The sequence below is a fragment of the Prionailurus bengalensis genome, chromosome C1 (assembly GCF_016509475.1).
Source record: "Prionailurus bengalensis isolate Pbe53 chromosome C1, Fcat_Pben_1.1_paternal_pri, whole genome shotgun sequence".
Classification (NCBI taxonomy): domain Eukaryota; kingdom Metazoa; phylum Chordata; class Mammalia; order Carnivora; family Felidae; genus Prionailurus; species Prionailurus bengalensis.
The window spans coordinates 53,376,315-53,392,450 of NC_057345.1; the positions used below are offsets into that span (position 1 = coordinate 53,376,315).

The 16,136-nt window shown below is 39.8% G+C and overlaps 1 protein-coding gene across 2 annotated transcripts in view; it reads left to right on the top strand.

The window, feature by feature from the left end:
* Positions 1–16,136, top strand: part of CACHD1 (cache domain containing 1) — a 214,365-nt gene that overhangs the window by 123,103 nt on the left and 75,126 nt on the right. For both annotated transcript variants that reach the window (XM_043575177.1, XM_043575178.1), the window contains one exon: positions 14,590–14,696. In XM_043575177.1, the coding sequence (XP_043431112.1) occupies positions 14,590–14,696 (107 nt within the window). The remainder of the gene's footprint in view (positions 1–14,589; positions 14,697–16,136) is intronic.

The following is a 16,136-nucleotide window of genomic DNA, read 5'->3' on the forward strand; positions in this document are numbered from 1 at the left end:
TGCTATAGGTAAAGGAACCAGCATAGGTTCTGATGCAAGAAGTACAAGCTCATGATTGCATTTCTCATGAATAGCCATTGCTGTAAGCCTGTTAGAGTTCTCCAGAGAAACAGAACTGATAGGAGAAGATATGTGAAAGAGAGGCAGAGGGGGCGAGATTTCTTTTAAGGAATTGGCTGGCATGATTTTGCAGATACAAGTCTAAAATCTGCAGGGTAGCCCAGCAGTCTGGAGACCCAGGAACAGTTGCAGTTCCAGTCTGCTGGCAGAATTCCTTCTTGCTTGGGAGGTCAGTCTTTATTAGGACCTTCACCTAATTGGACCCAACAGCCCACTGACTTCAATGTTGATCTCATCCCAAAACTCCCTTCACAGAAAAATCCAGAATAATGTTTGACCAAATATCTGAGGACCCTGGCCCAGCCAAATTGACACATAAAATTAACTATCACACACTTTTAGAGAAAGGATAGAAAATTGAATGGCAAAGCCTACTACTGAAGTTAAGTTTTTTGTTAACACTCACATTTAGATTGGAGGATGCCAGATTATTACTCTCTTCAAACGTTATATTGTGTCCTACTAGACTGCTTCTTTTAAAAAGTTAATAATGCTCATGTTAATAGCTGCCTGGAAAGGAGTGCAGGCAGCTGAGTAAGTCTTTTTTCATGTAAATTGGTTGTATATCTTGTGGTATGATTAGATGTGCAAATTTCTATGTTCCTATGTTAAGTTCAAATATTGTTGACACTATAGCAACCAGAAATAAGCTACTTAGAGAGTTGTTTTTAATTTTGATGGTTAACATGCTGACCCATAATGTTCAGACTCCTAAGCTAGGATCCTTTGGATTCTTTAGGGACTTACTAGTTTCAGGTCAAGGTTTGTGTTTGCCTTTTTTAATTTTTTTTTTTAAACGTTTATTTATTTTTGAGACAGAGAGAGACAGAACATGGACGGCGGAGGGTCAGAGAGAGGGAGACACAGAATCCAAAACAGGCTCCAGGCTCTGAGCTGTCAGCACAGAGCCCAACGCGGGGCTCAAACTCATGGACCGTGAGATCATGACCTGAGCCGAAGTTGGCTGCTTAACCAACTGAGCCACCAGGTGCCCCTGCCTTTTTTTTTTTTTTTTAAGCTGAACTCAGACATGAGCCTTTTTAATTTTTAAAAGGAGGCAAGCCTCTTTTTAAATTGTTAACTTTTAAAATAATTTGCCTTGAAACACCTTAAACAGTGAAGACAGTTTTCCTTTAAGTTAAGTTGTGAGGCAGTTATATCACTGTAGTACAGTACTAAGACTGGATGGACTTTTGCTCTTCTCTGCTGTATCATCTTACAAAGTTCACGTAACTTTTTTAGTTTACAGTTTTCCTCAGCTGTAAAAGGAGCAGTTCAGACTATACTCCAGAGGCCTAGCTCTCAAGATTGATTAATTTCCCTCAGCCTTCTTAGAAGGTTTGTTTTTAACTGGAGCCATTTGACATTATAGCCAACTTTTCCTACTGCCCAAATTTGTAAATTCTAGATTTGATGAGAGAATTTGTTTTCATCTTTTTGAGAACTACTTAGGGGAAATAAGGTGGTATTATGTAGCCAGGCTTATAGAGGTTAAATTATTCATTCATTAAATCATTAAAAAAAAAAATTTATGGAATGATTTATGGAAGAAGCATTTCAGCCTAGTATTGAAGTAAGAAGGGGATTTGAACATATAGGAATATGGAAGAAGAGCTTTCCAGGAAAGAAAGGACCATCTGAAAATGGCCAAGAGCACTGAAGAGTACATAGTGTCTGGAAAGTGATGAAAGGGCCATCTGAGAAGTTGGTTACTATCAGATAATAGAGATTCTCAAAGGCTAGACTGAAGAATTAAACTTTATTCAGGAGACCATAGGCACTGTAAATGAAGTCAAGGACAATTCTTCTTGTGTTTATCTTTACTGTCTGACACAGGGTAGATGCTCAGTAAATAACAGTTGAATGAGAGAATTAAGTATTTTTGAGAAAGGGAACGAAATGAAGATCCCCTTTAAGGGGATTTTACCTGTCGACCATGTAGCAAGTAGAAGACCTAGTTTGATTGCATTTATATAGGCAAGGAACAAGTGGGGGCATGAATATGGCTATGGGCACCCACTCTCTTGGGTGTTGAAAGAGGGAGGAACTAAAGGCGATCAACTGAAGTTGATTCTAGTATCTGTGAGAGTGGTTGATTCCAGATTCTAAGTTATATTTGTACATCGTATGCTCTCTCGTCTTTCTTTTTAGTTACATTTGAGTTCAGGGACCCAGTCAGATTCAACACCTTGCTTGAACAAGTCTCCATTAAATATCTGCTGAAGGAGTTAGTGCATGGCAGCAAGCCTGATTTCGTCTTTAGTTTTTGAGTACTGGTAGTAACGATGATAACAGAATTATTGAGCTACTTTACCTCTAGACAGGAAATTCAAGTATCTTTATGCCCATTTATAATAGTTGTTTTCATCTGAGTGTTACTTGATTGTTAGAAGCTCTGTTAGAAAACTTAAGTTGATGTTGGCCAGTTAGATTTAATCATTAATATAGTAATAATAGATATGAATAATTACTATATAAAAATAACTGGTTATATGTAAGGTAAATTTAAAAACGTGAATTTTCCAAATACCCATATATATCATTTTCACCTCATCTGGATCCTGTTCGAGGCAGCTAATGTGCAAGACATTGTACTAGAAACTGTCCGAAAGACAAAGATGAATAAAAACAGTCCATACTTTCAGGAACTCACAGGCCATTAGAGTAAGCTAAGCAGACTGTGTCAAGTGCCATGAAAAATCTAAAGTCTCCTTTAGAAGAAAAAGAGATTACGAACAGAGGCCTGTGAGCACTCAGTCTCAGTAGAGAGGTGGTAGTTGAGGCCCTGAAGAGTGGAACTCCTACAGATCTAGGAAAGAATGCTGCAGATGAAAAAGAGCGCCAGCATCATAAAGAACCAAGCATGCAGAAGTGGAGGACAGAGTGGAGCATGCAGAAGTGGAGGATAAGAGCTGTGCTGGGCTGGGCTCAAAATCCTTGGCCGACTGGACAAATTTTTTCTCTGTAAACAGTAGATTTTAAAGAAAAGAAAGGCTATTGTCAGTCTGAGACTTGGGCAGGTTAATTAGTTGGCAAAGGAAGGATAAGTTGAGGTGGAGAGGCAAGTTGCTGGTCAAGTTGAGCCATCCTAATCCAGGAGAAAAGTAATGACACTTCAAGATGTCAGCTAGATTTCATTGGAGATTTAGGTGCAGAGAAAGATTTGAAAAGACGGTTTTAAATTTTAAATCGAGCATCTCAGCAGATAGAAATCTACTAATTAGAAAGTGAAAATAAGAGCAAAAGATTTTTTTTTAATAGGTAGGCTCTATGCCTAATGTGGGGCTTGAACTCCAGACCCTGAGATCAAGTGTAGCATGCTTTACTGACTGAGCCAGCCAGGTGCCCCAGCAAAAGATTTTCAAGAGGAAGATGAATTCAGTTGGAACATGCTGATTTTGATTTTTGAGTTGCACACAGATCATTCTGGGGAGGTGTTTGGTGAGGAGTTGAGATTCTCCTGTAGCATCATTATATTTTCATCCCACAAATATCCCCCTCCACCCACAACTATGTTATATGCCATGGCAGTTCAGGAGAGAGGGCCAGGTTGAAATGTGTAGTTGTATGTGATTTTTTTTTAATGTTTATTTTTGAAGGAAAGAGAGAGCGTGAATGGGGGAAGGGGAGAGAGCCGGCCCGAGGAGGGGTAGACACAGAATCCGAAGCGGGCTCCAGGCTCTGAGCTGTCGGCACAGAGCCTGACACTGGACTGAAACTCATGAGCTGAAGCTGATGCTTCATGACCTGAGCTGAAGTCAGATGCTTAAGCGACTGAGCCACCCAGGTGCCCCAAATTGTATAGTTTTAATGTCATGCTGATACATAGTTTTGTTTAAAATAAGATTTCTAGGCATAGTAGCTGACCACATGTGTGCAACTCCTATTTTTCCCCACTTGTTTTAAGGTAGTACACATGAAAAAAAATGATGTAAAGTATCTAACCCTGTACACATTTTCTTATAATAAGAATTATTATGTTCTTAAGAAAAATAAAACATTGTGACTTAGCCAGGTGCTTTTCCATTTATGACTCTTGCTGTTTTGTTCTTTCCATGTCACAAGGTCAAATAACATGACAAGCATGGTCCTTAACAAACTGAGTTTAATTTTTATTGCAGATCTTGTTCTTTCCCCCAAGGTGTGTTTGTGTTTTTGCCCTTAAAGTGCTATATGACCCATCTTAGCCTTTCAAGTTGTTCTCCCTTATCTCAAACTTTCATCTCCAGTCCTTTTAAAAATGATTACTACCTGCAGGCAGGTGAAATGTTACAGATACTGTCTTTATGAATATTAGCATCAGAAGGACTTCACTTGAGCTCAGAATTCAACAAAGATTTTACAGAATGTTTTACATTTCAGAAGGCCAACTAAGTGACATTATTTAACTTATGTAAGAGTTACATATGCTTATACTTCAGTAAAATACTTTCTTGGATTTTACTCTTATAAGTGTTGTTCTACTGGGGAGCCTGGGTGGCTCAGTAGGTGGGGCTTCCGACTTCACAGGTCATGATCTTATAGTTCATGGGTTTGAACCCTGTGTCAGTCGGGCTCTATGCTGACAGCTCAGAGCCTGGAGCCTGATTCAGATTCTGTGTCTCTCTCTTGGTCTCTCTCCGCCCCTCCCCCACTTGCATTCTGTCTCTTTCTCTCTCAAAAATAAACATTAAAAAATGAATGTTATTTTACTTAGATTATTCAAATGATCTTAACAGCTATCTGCTCCTCCCCACCCCCATTGTGCCCATGAAGAAGCAGGCTCAGAGGTTGTATCCAGGCTCAGGGAGCAGGATTTAGAATCTGGGTTGCCTGATTTCAAATCATTTTTTTTAAATGTTTATTTTTGAGAGAGAGAGAGACAGACAGACAGACAGACAGAGAGACAGAGAGACCAAGGATCCAAAGTGGGCTCTGCACTGACAGCAGAGTCTCCAATGCAGGGCTCGAACTCAGGAACCGTGAAATCATGACCTGAACCAAAGTCAGATGCTTAACTGACTGAGCCACCCAGGCGCCCCTGACATCATTTTTTTAAATGACAATATTTTGACCTGTGGTAAAATTGGAATGGCTTAGCTGCCAATTGAAATGCTAAACTATGTTTTCCTTCTTAGAATTTCACTAGAGGCTGTTGTATGACCCTCTGAAGTTTCTAAATTGGCTGAATGTAAATCTCCCATAGTCTGGTTAGTTTGTTTCTCAGTGTTAAAACCGTGTTCCTGCAGTAATTTATGTCCTTTCCGTCCATGTGTGTGGTGGTGGTGGTCGCAGGGGGATAGGTACCTGTACATTTAGGACTATTGATGAACATCCTCCCAGCAGAAAGCACACCTGCATCTGGGTCTCCTGAAAGTCCTGCTTTCTGGAGTTTTCCTTGTGACCTTTACTAAAAGAAGGGAGACTTGCCACTCTGCTTAGAATACTGACCTTCACCAGTGGCCTTTTTGCGGATTTTAGGGAGAGAGTTGATCCTGTGATTTTCTTTTCTTCCTTCTCTCCTTCCTTTTTAGAAAATCTTGTCTCTAAAAGAAACTAGCTAGTGGACTCTACCAGCTTTAAGAAATCAACCCTGGGGCGCCTGGGTGGCGCAGTCGGTTAAGCGTCCGACTTCAGCCAGGTCACGACCTCGCGGTCCGTGAGTTCGAGCCCCGCGTCAGGCTCTGGGCTGATGGCTCAGAGCCTGGAGCCTGTTTCCGATTCTGTGTCTCCCTCTCTCTCTGCCCCTCCCCCGTTCATGCTCTGTCTCTCTCTGTCCCAAAAATAAATAAAAAACGTTGAAAAAAAATTAAAAAAAAAAAAAAAGAAATCAACCCTGTGATAACAAAGGACTAGAAGTTTTCCTTGGGCTTTTTATATGTTTATAGTGTAAAAATATCACCGTGTCTTCAAAGAACGCCAAGATTTAAAAACCATGCTAAAATCTGTTTGGGGGGACCCTACTTTCCTAATAAGGTGATGCACACACATAGCTTTATTAACTTACTGATATCATGTCAGTAATTCTTTTTGAGGACACAGTCCTAAGTATTCCACATCTTACATTTCCTGTTTCTTTTACGGGGAGATTTGGACAGGCCTCTTCCCTCTTCAGGGCCCATGTGCCTGAGAGATTAGGCCAGTTCATCTACAAGGTCATCTGCTAACTTGGAGATTCTTAGTGCTTCTCTTTGATGTCTGTGTCCTACCACTCACAGTTGTCTGCTATTTACGAAGGAAGAAAGCACACAAATTTCCAATCTCTAGTCCCAGGAAGTCTCCACCTCTTAGGTTTCCTGCATTTATTCATCCAGCAGACATTTATTAACTAATATCTTGCTCTTCACAGCCAACTCTGGGCCACAGGCTCTGGGGATAAACACAGGAAAGGGTCTCTCTTTGTGTCTTCTTAGCAAGGGAGGGAAGTGTATAAATAAATGTACAGCAACTTAAGCCCTTCTTGGAGGTCAAGTTGGCAGGATGGACATGGGCTGCAGAATAGCACGAAGGGAACCTTTGGGTCCCACCAGGCCTGTGTCCACCTGCTTGTGTTTTGGGTTTTTTTTTTGGGGGGGGGGGGTGGGGTTTGTTTCTTTTTTCCTCCAGGTTCCCTTCTTTCTTCTTCATGCACCCCTGCAACAACCTGGTGATGAGGAAGATAATGATAAATGTTTAATGTGGTCATGGATCCACTTCCAATTCCCCTAGATGTCACCTGTGCAATTTTTCAAGCTTGCGTGAGAAAGTGGATTAAATGAATAATACTGCCATTTTGAATCTAGCCAGGAGACATACAATCACAGCAGGGCCTTCTCTCAGCGATCTGTTGTGGTGGGAAAATGGTGAAAAAGAAATGGGCCTGGTTTGTATGATACTTAGACTTTCATAGAGAAAGAGAGACTTTGTTGCTCTGCAAGCCTTACCTTGCAAGGGTGTTTGACACTGGCCATGTTTCTGCTGTGGCTGAGTTGCTGAAACCTGAAGGTTTAATCCTTAATACTGATAAGAACAAAAAGAATGTGACTTATCTCCCCAATCTCTGCAGAGATGGAAGGAAAAACCATTTCTCGGACCATGATTACACGTTATTTGACAGCTTTTCAGTTTGCCCATTAATTTAGGTGTTTGAATAAGTAAACTCGGTTGGGGGCGTTCAAGTATCATTTACTTTATAAATGTGATAGTTCCTTTTTGAAGTGATCCTACTCTTACCCCTTTCTTCTACCATTCATAGAGTTTAAATATTTGCCAGTGCAGATGTTTGATTTTTATCTTAGCTCTCTCTTTGTTTAACTTTATTCTCATGGGTGGTTAAGTGGAAGATAAGGGGGTTCTTGTTTAATTCTTTTCAACTGGTGTTGCTCAAATATTTGGAGAGCAGACACTTCCCAGAAAGAATGAGCAGGAACCTGTTTGGATGGAGGCGAAATGATGTCTCCCTATCATGGCAGACCAGACACTGTTAGGTTGTTACTAGGACCAAGGGGTCTGGAAGACATGGTCACTTCCCAGGGTCCAGACGGTCTTTGAGAGACTCTGACAGCTGCTTACCGGTCAAGGGATTTTGCCTCCCGTGCTTACCAGAAAGATGTGTGCTCTTCCTAAAGTGGAGCTTGGTGGGTGAACAGCCCTAGCAGCAAGGGCCAGCCTTGTGTTGTCAATTCATTGGCAGCCTCACTGTGTCTGTTCCACCAGCTTCTGATCCAATACCAGATTCTACTTCAGGAAGAAATAGTGGGATTTTTTGTTTTTAACCTTTTGCACCTGTCTCGGCATTTTAGCAGTGATTAAAAACAAGCAAACAAGTAAAAAACATTCCCAAGCCCATTAGCTGTCATCATAGTTGCTTTGTTAATGGACTCAACTGGCAGTTTGAGCCTGGCTCTTCTGAGAGATCCTCGGGGATTTGCTTTTTCAATTACTGCCTTAAAAATGTGTCCGTGAGCAATACCGCATTTCACCACCACCCTGGGAATCCACACTGTGGGTGTGGTTTTTGTGTGCAAAGTGATAAATTGGGCAGGCTTCCTTGGAAATGTTGAGGAAAACCCAGGGTTCTGAGTGATTTGCCTGGCAAATCACCTTCCATAGGAAATTTAAACAAAGACCAAAAAAGAGACTCAGGAAGTAAATCCCAACTGGTGTATGTGTCTCTCTCCTTTATATCTTTTTCTTTCTAAACTGGGACTCCACTGAAAAGTTGATTTACACTGTGAATCGTGGCTGAATGAAATCCAATTGGAACTCACTTGAACACTGTTTTGATGTAAGATTCAAAGCTTCTGCAAATTTATTTTATCTTCTACATTTGCTGATCTCCTGCTTGTAAATCCTGTTGAAGGAGAATAAAAATGACTGCAGCCTGATGGGAATTAAATGTCTGAAGTTCAAAGCAGTTTGCACATCAGAGCAAACGTCAATCAAATGAACATCTTGCAAGCCAGGCAGGGAGTGAATTTCTCCATGGGGAAGAGATCAAAGTGGGAGTCACAGTTCTGTTTTCTCCCTCGGGATGCAGTTTCGATCAGTTGTTCATGAAAGTAAATCCAGAAGGAAGTTTTTTTTTTTTCTTTCCTTTTCAAACTTACAGGCATAGGAAAGATAGAATTATTTGAAACTAAATTTCAGGCGCTGGTTTTATCTTATGAAAATAAGTATAGAAAGCAGTCATAATCCAATATCTCCTTTTTTTCAAGTGAGGGTCTATAGGAGATTTAGATAGGATCATTCTCTTGTTATAAATTCCTTTTTTAAAGTACAGATATAAAGTTGAATTGCCCTGCTCATTTTATACGAAAATCTATGATTTTACCAGTACTTGACCTTTTCCATAAAGCTGGAATACTATAAATGTGACTGGCAGCTAATATACTTCTCAATGAAAAATCTTGTAGGTAACCCTTAAGCATAACTGACATGTTTCTATAAAGTATTGTAAGCAGTAACTTTATGTTTCTCATAGTCCCCAAATCAGAGTGAGTAGTATGTTTCTTTTTATAAATAGTATTTACAAGAGGCACAGGTGCATAAAATGCATTCCCATCGTAGTCAAGGCAACTGTTTCTCTGGGATCTGGAGGTGGCTAATATAACGGCCAAGCATGTTTTACTCCTGTGTTTAGAGTCCAGGAGGAATCTGGAGTCCAGAAGAGAAGATACTAGTGAGTGTGGGCGAGTGGAAGGTGAAGAGATAATCACAGGGTTTTTGCTCTTGCTTTTTCTCCTAGCTGGCTCAGCAGCTTGGGACACACTGTTCTCCTGTATCTCTAAGCCCCCTGTTGACACCTGCTTCCTTACCTGACTGGCAGGTCAGCAGTCTAGGCAGAGACAGAAGCAGAGTGAGGTTTATTTCTGGGCACTTCAGTGTTAACCCAGCTGGGGAGTGCATGCTCTATGGCTGAGGTTCAGCACATGTGAAGGAACTCAAGACAACTGAGACTATTGAGAGACTGTTACCACTTAAAGAATAGCATCCAGCAGGAAGCAGGAGGAAAGAGAGTGGTTGACAGGTCTCTGAATTCTTTAAATATCAGAATGTGGGGGCTTACTAGGAGAAAATTAACTTAAAACCACCAGCATTCACTTCATTCAGGTTACCCAGGGAGCAAGAATTAAATCACGTTCCAAAATGAGGTAACAAGCTGTTCATCCCTTCCTGCTAAACTTTCAGAACCCTCTTGTCCTTGAGCAAACAAGACACAAGTCAGATTGCCCTCTGGGGCTGGGGTTCTCCTGCAAGGTGGTTATTTAATGCTAAGACATCAGGATTGTTCTGTGGATTCCTTCAGAGAAAAGAACTTCTTAGGTATTTTACATTTTATTGGATCAGGTCTGGATCAGGTTTGGTCTCTGGAAGCCTGTGTGTTTGCACACATCAGTTGGGGCTTTCCTGAGCTGTGTTTCAGTGTTACGTCTTGTTCACATTTACAGTAAAACTACAGTTGTGGCATTGTGCATCCTATGTTAACTGCCCTGAGAATTTTCAGAATTTGGTGCAGTTTTTTTTCTTGGTATTGTCTTCATTCTATGACCTTTGTTGTACATAAGCCATTTGTTCAAGGTTCTCAGAATGCCAGGGTCTTTCTTTCAGAGGAGTTTAGTACCAGGAAAAGGAGAAAACTGGTTTGAGCTGGCACCAGGTCTGCTGTATCTCTTCTCTGTGCAAGGAATGTACATGCTGACTCTCCTATCCACTGACTCTCTTGAAACCCCTCGGATTTGGGAGGGGAACTTGAGGCTTTTCTAGAATGAAATAATAAAAAACAACTCCCTAATGGCCAATTTCATAGCTATGCCAGTAGTGAGCATTCACTTTATCAACAATTAGTAAAGAACACCTGCCTTTAATATTTTCTTCCTTTTCCTCTAAATCCTTATCTTTGTGAGTAGAGAACTCTTTCTCTGTAGCTATGCATTGTGAAGCCTTATGTTTAGCCACTGTCATTTTCTATTAAGTAAAAAGCAAAGATTTCCCCTATGCCCTACAATCTTTCAGAGTAACCTTTTCCTCTGAGAGAATTGAATTCTACTTCAGCTATTTTAGATAATGTCAAGGATGATTTATTTGTTGATTTATTGAGATATGTTGTAACGTATCCATTATGAAGGAGAGCTCAAGTGTATGTTTACATCTTGGTTCTGTTTGCTTCCCAGCTGCGACCTTGGGCTTCTTGATTTAACATTTCCGTGCCTCAGTTTCCAGGCATTCAAATGGAGATGATAATAGTACTTTTCCTAGGCTTTGTGAGGATCACATTGAGTTTATCCGTGTGAAGTACTTGGAATATGCCTGACATACGATGAACACTTAGTAGCTGCTGTTACCATTACTAGCCCATCCATTCGTGGTTCTTATTACTTATTAAATGCTTACCATGTGACAGGCTTTTAAGAGCCATTTTCTGATTTAATTCTTAACACAACCTTATGAAATAGGTGCTATTGTTATCACCATTTTACAGATGAGAAAAACAGAGGCTTAGAAAACGTAAGTTATGTGCAAGATGGAATTTAAATGCAAAGTCCCGTGCAGGTCTGGTTACTGCTCAAGTCCATGCTGCTGACCATGACATAACCATGCTTTGCCACAGTGGCAGTGCCTTGTTCATCATAGATGTTCCATGAATATGACTGGGTAAAATACCCAGAGGTTTCCAGTGACTAGCTCTCTGCCCTTCCTCATTTGTCACCAATAAGAATCTATGGAATACCACACATTACCAACAGAGTGTTAGACTTGAGAGAGAAATACAAATCCTCAAGTAACTTAGAGTCCCATTGGGGGAACTAAGACTTCTCAGATATGTGAAAAGGTTTTAGAAAGAATTGGGAGTTCAAGTGCCATGTGGTAGGATTTACACAAGAAGCCTTCCATACCAAAACCTTTGGCATCTCACCTCTAACTTGACCTGTCTTTATTTGATATATGGAAAAGGCAAAAAAATAAAAATTAAAAATAAGATAATTTGCTCGTTATAATGAGCTTGTGCCCTCTCTCTTTCTCTGAAATAGAATTTTTTTTTTTTAATTATGGCACATGCTTTGAGATAAGATGGAGGTACTTGACATAGAATGAGAAACCATCCACAGTTAGGACAGGACTTTCTGGGAAAATAATAAGTGAATAAAGACTTGAAGGAAGACTGGGTAAATAATCAAGAGAAACTTCGATAATTGCACTTGTCCAAAATGGTAGCCACTACTCAGTGATGATTTATATTTAAGTTAAAATTATACAATAGAAAATTTCATATGCTAACTGGAATTAAAAAACTCTTGGGGCGCCTGGGTGGCGCAGTCGGTTAAGCATCCGACTTCAGCCAGGTCACGATCTCACGGTCCGTGAGTTCGAGCCCCGCGTCAGGCTCTGGGCTGATGGCTCAGAGCCTGGAGCCTGTTTCCGATTCTGTGTCTCCCTCTCTCTGCCCCTCCCCCGTTCATGCTCTGTCTCTCTCTGTCCCAAAAATAAATAAATAAACGTTGGAAAAAAAATTAAAAAAAAAAACTCTTTAAAAATTTAGTGTTTAAGTTACATTAGACACATTTCAAATGCTCAGCAACCACATGTAGCTACCATAGGGACACTGCAAAAATAATACTTTGTCATCATTACAGAGAATTCTCCTGGACTGCCCTGATCTGGGCCAGGGGTAAAACAAGTCTGGCACCCTGCCTGTTCTTGAAAATTAAGGTATTTTGGAACACAGCCATACTCCTTCTTTGTGAATGCTCTTTGGCTGCTTTCACACTACCGTGACAGAGTTTTAGCAGTTGTGATGGAGACTGTATAGCCAGCCCATGAGCCCAAAACGTTATCGTGTCTTTTATTAAAAAGTTTGTGAGGGAATAGATTTTATGTGTCTATCTAGAGCAAGGCAAGCAGGTGAGTTCCTTGTATAGTGCCACTCCTGCAGCACAGATGTTGAAATGCTACGAGAGAGGGCTAGTGAGATTATGTTGCTTTGCCCGCATGCACACAGGCAGCTGCCGATGTATTAATTTCTTCTTTCCTCTCCATCTGTGGCTTTTGAGGCAGCAATCTCTTGTCTAGACAAATTGGAGCAGGTCCAAGGAAGAGCAACCACGTTGGTGAAGCAACTGTGTCCTTGGAGCCACAGTTGACAATGTTGATATAAGATATAATTCTGTACTGGGTTGGAGGCTGAACTAAAGGTCTCTTAAAATCCAGTTACTTTCGGGGCGCCTGGGTGGCGCAGTCGGTTAAGCGTCCGACTTCAGCCAGGTCACGATCTCGCGGTCCGTGAGTTCGAGCCCCGCGTCAGGCTCTGGGCTGATGGCTCAGAGCCTGGAGCCTGTTTCCGATTCTGTGTCTCCCTCTCTCTCTGCCCCTCCCCCGTTCATGCTCTGTCTCTCTCTGTCCCAAAAATAAATAAAAAATGAAAAAAAAATTTATAAAAAAAAAATCCAGTTACTTTCTCCTTTGAGATGATATGTATCCAAACAAAACTGTTTAACTTTTGTTTTAGAACCCAACACACCATGTGAAGACCTAGTCCCCTTGCTTATACAATCAGTTTAACGTAATAATTCTTATATATTGTGAAATGGGATCGACAGATCCTCAAAGTTCACATGAATAATTGAGTGGATCTTGATTTTTAGGAGTGTTTCTTCTGGGTCATATAGTTTCTCTACCTGTGTTCATGGAATTTCATTAATGGCATTTATAAATTGATGTATGTACACATTTTAACATTAATTTTAAAAACTCTAATTTCAGATTAAGTTAGTTTGGAGGGGGGACTCTTAGAAATTTCATGAGTCTTATCAGTATGTGAAATCCTAAATGAGTTATTTAGAAATTCAAAGTTTTTTGCTTTTGTTACTTCTGGATTAAGTTCACTTAAAAATACTCATGGGGGGAATAAAAACTTGTAGGGAGTGTATGTGAATGAGATGGTACATTTTCCTCTTATTTTCTTGCAGATTGCTGTTTGCTGTAGCAAATGAGTCATTGATTACACTAGTGTTTATTGATCAGCAGCTAGCCAGAGTACTTACATTGTTCTAGCCCTAACCCTAACATTGAACTACCACTGGAAATCAAAAAGGCTTTGACTTTATTTATATTATAGTCCAGAAGGTACAAACTATGTGTTCTCTACCAGGAGAGGAACTTTATTCTCTCTCTCTCTCTCTCTCTCTCTCTCTCTCTCTCTCTCTCTCTCTCTCTGTCTTTTAATTTTCTTCCCTGGATAAGAAAACCAAGGTTCAGGAAAATTGAACAGAGCAGGGATTCAGGTCTAGATGTTGCCTAAGCCCCAAACGTTCTTTCTCCTTCATTACTCACTATTTTTGTTCTTGATCTTGATAATTTAAAGAATTGTCTCATATATTACATCAGAGCTTAAGTCTGCATTTTTAAAATTATTGTCTGATTTTGTCAAATCTGTTTTCTGTATGATTTTATCAATAGTGCCTCACTCAAATTCATTAGGGAGAGAATTGGGTCAAAGGATTGTTATTTTTTAATCTCCTTAGAATTGAACTTGACTTCTTTTTTTTTTTTTTTAATTTTTTTTTAACGTTTATTTATTTTTGAGACAGAGAGAGACAGAGCATGAACGGGGGAGGGGCAGAGAGAGAGGGAAACACAGAATCAGAAGCAGGCTCCAGGCTCTGAGCCATCAGCCCAGAGCCCAGAGCCCGACGCGGGGCTCGAACTCACGGACCGTGAGATCGTGACCTGAGCTGAAGTCGGAGGCCCAACCGACTGAGCCACCCAGGCGCCCCTGAACTTGACTTCTAAAGCCTCCTAGAAGCAGATGTTGTTTTTTCCCATATTGTTCTGAAATGATATTTTTTAATATTTAAAATCTAAATCACAATTTACTGTTTATGAGCTGGATATATACAATAATACAATAAACAATATACTGTTTATTACTGTTCATATGCAGTATGAATTATCTCGTTGGTTTTTCTGAATTTAATAACCGCTAAGTAAATATTGCCAATTCTATTGTTTCAGATTTGATGGGAACTTTAACACCAATGTATCTAGAACAATTAGTTGTGATCGACTTTCTACTACTGTTAATAGCCGGGCCTTCAATCCAGGACGAGATTTAAATTCAGGTCAGTAATCTCTTGGCTTATAAAGGTGAACTGTATTTCACCATATTCACACTGAATAAATGTATTGCTTTAGATGTTATCCCTTAAGATTTGAACAGAAAATATCATATACTTAAAATTGGATATTTCTTTCTGGACGTTGACACTTGGAAGAGGGAAAGGAAAAAGAAAATCCAGCTGAACTGTATTGAGTGTTTACTGTATAGTATATATATGGCATATACCTTGCTAGACTCTTGAATCCATTGTCTCATGTATTAGGAGTTTCACACTCGTTATTTTAAAGGTTATTTTAGAGACCCATCTTTGCATTAGAATGTGCTGAATTTATATTCCCTATTTACAATTTTTAATTTGTTTTGGTGTTTTGGAAAGGATGATGAGGAAGCATTTCTAAGAAATGGTGCCAGGATGTTATATATTGAAGTTGCACTTTGTTCAAATGCAGTGGTAATAACTATTAGGGTACCTGTGCGCATATAGTTATATATAGTTCCAAAGGCACATAGTGTCTCTGCTATCTTGTCCTGGCATTCCAGTCTATATTTCTCACCCTATTTGTCTTGTTATGTACATTTGTTGATGGGCTTCAGAACCTAAAGGCTTCCCTTTTAAGAGTTAGAAATAAAATTTAGACATCAACTACCAGCTTCAATCCTCAGATTTTGCCAAAGAAAAATCTGAGGCTCAGGAGATCCCAAGGCTTCCCTTATTATTGGATAGATGAAGGATCTAATCCTTAAACATGAAGAACTGTATTTCCCAAATTCCAGGTCTCTTGCAGATATGTAAAACTCTAGAGAAGATAGAGGAACAGAATATTTACTTTTAGGACCCCATCCAGTCATGGTCCGTGGGGAGAGTTGTGGTCTTTGGGAGTTGTTGTATACACAAACCAAGTAATCTAAGTAAGCCTGGAAAGGAAGAACTGTAAGCCTTCTGTTGCTTAAGGATATTAAAACTCCAGCTTCTGGCTAAATTAAATGATCAACCTAAATATGCCAAGCACATATTGTCTAGAGCAGTATATAATGGATTTGGTTTTTGTTGTTGTTTGTTTTTGTTTTTTGTTTTGTTTTTGGGTTTTTTGTTTTGGTTTTTTGGGTTTTTGGGTTTTTTTGGTCAGAGGCCTTTTGGAGCAAGTGGGGTTAATTCTTAAAAAAGTTTACTGAAAATATTTTCCATAAAAAAAAAAAAGAGTAGGGAAGAGCATAGAGTGGACAGAGAAAATGAATTATGGAAGATTCCATAGCTGGCACAGGGCACAGAGCTGGAACTTGAATTTTCTAGTTTCCAGATTCACTCCTTACCTCTTTACCTCCCATATGCTCAGTAACACAAGACATGTTGCTGGGTCTGAAGACTTGAGTTTGAATTAGCACTTTTTGAATAGGATCGGATATAAATGTGTCCCAGAAATACACATCTTGTTAAAAATTT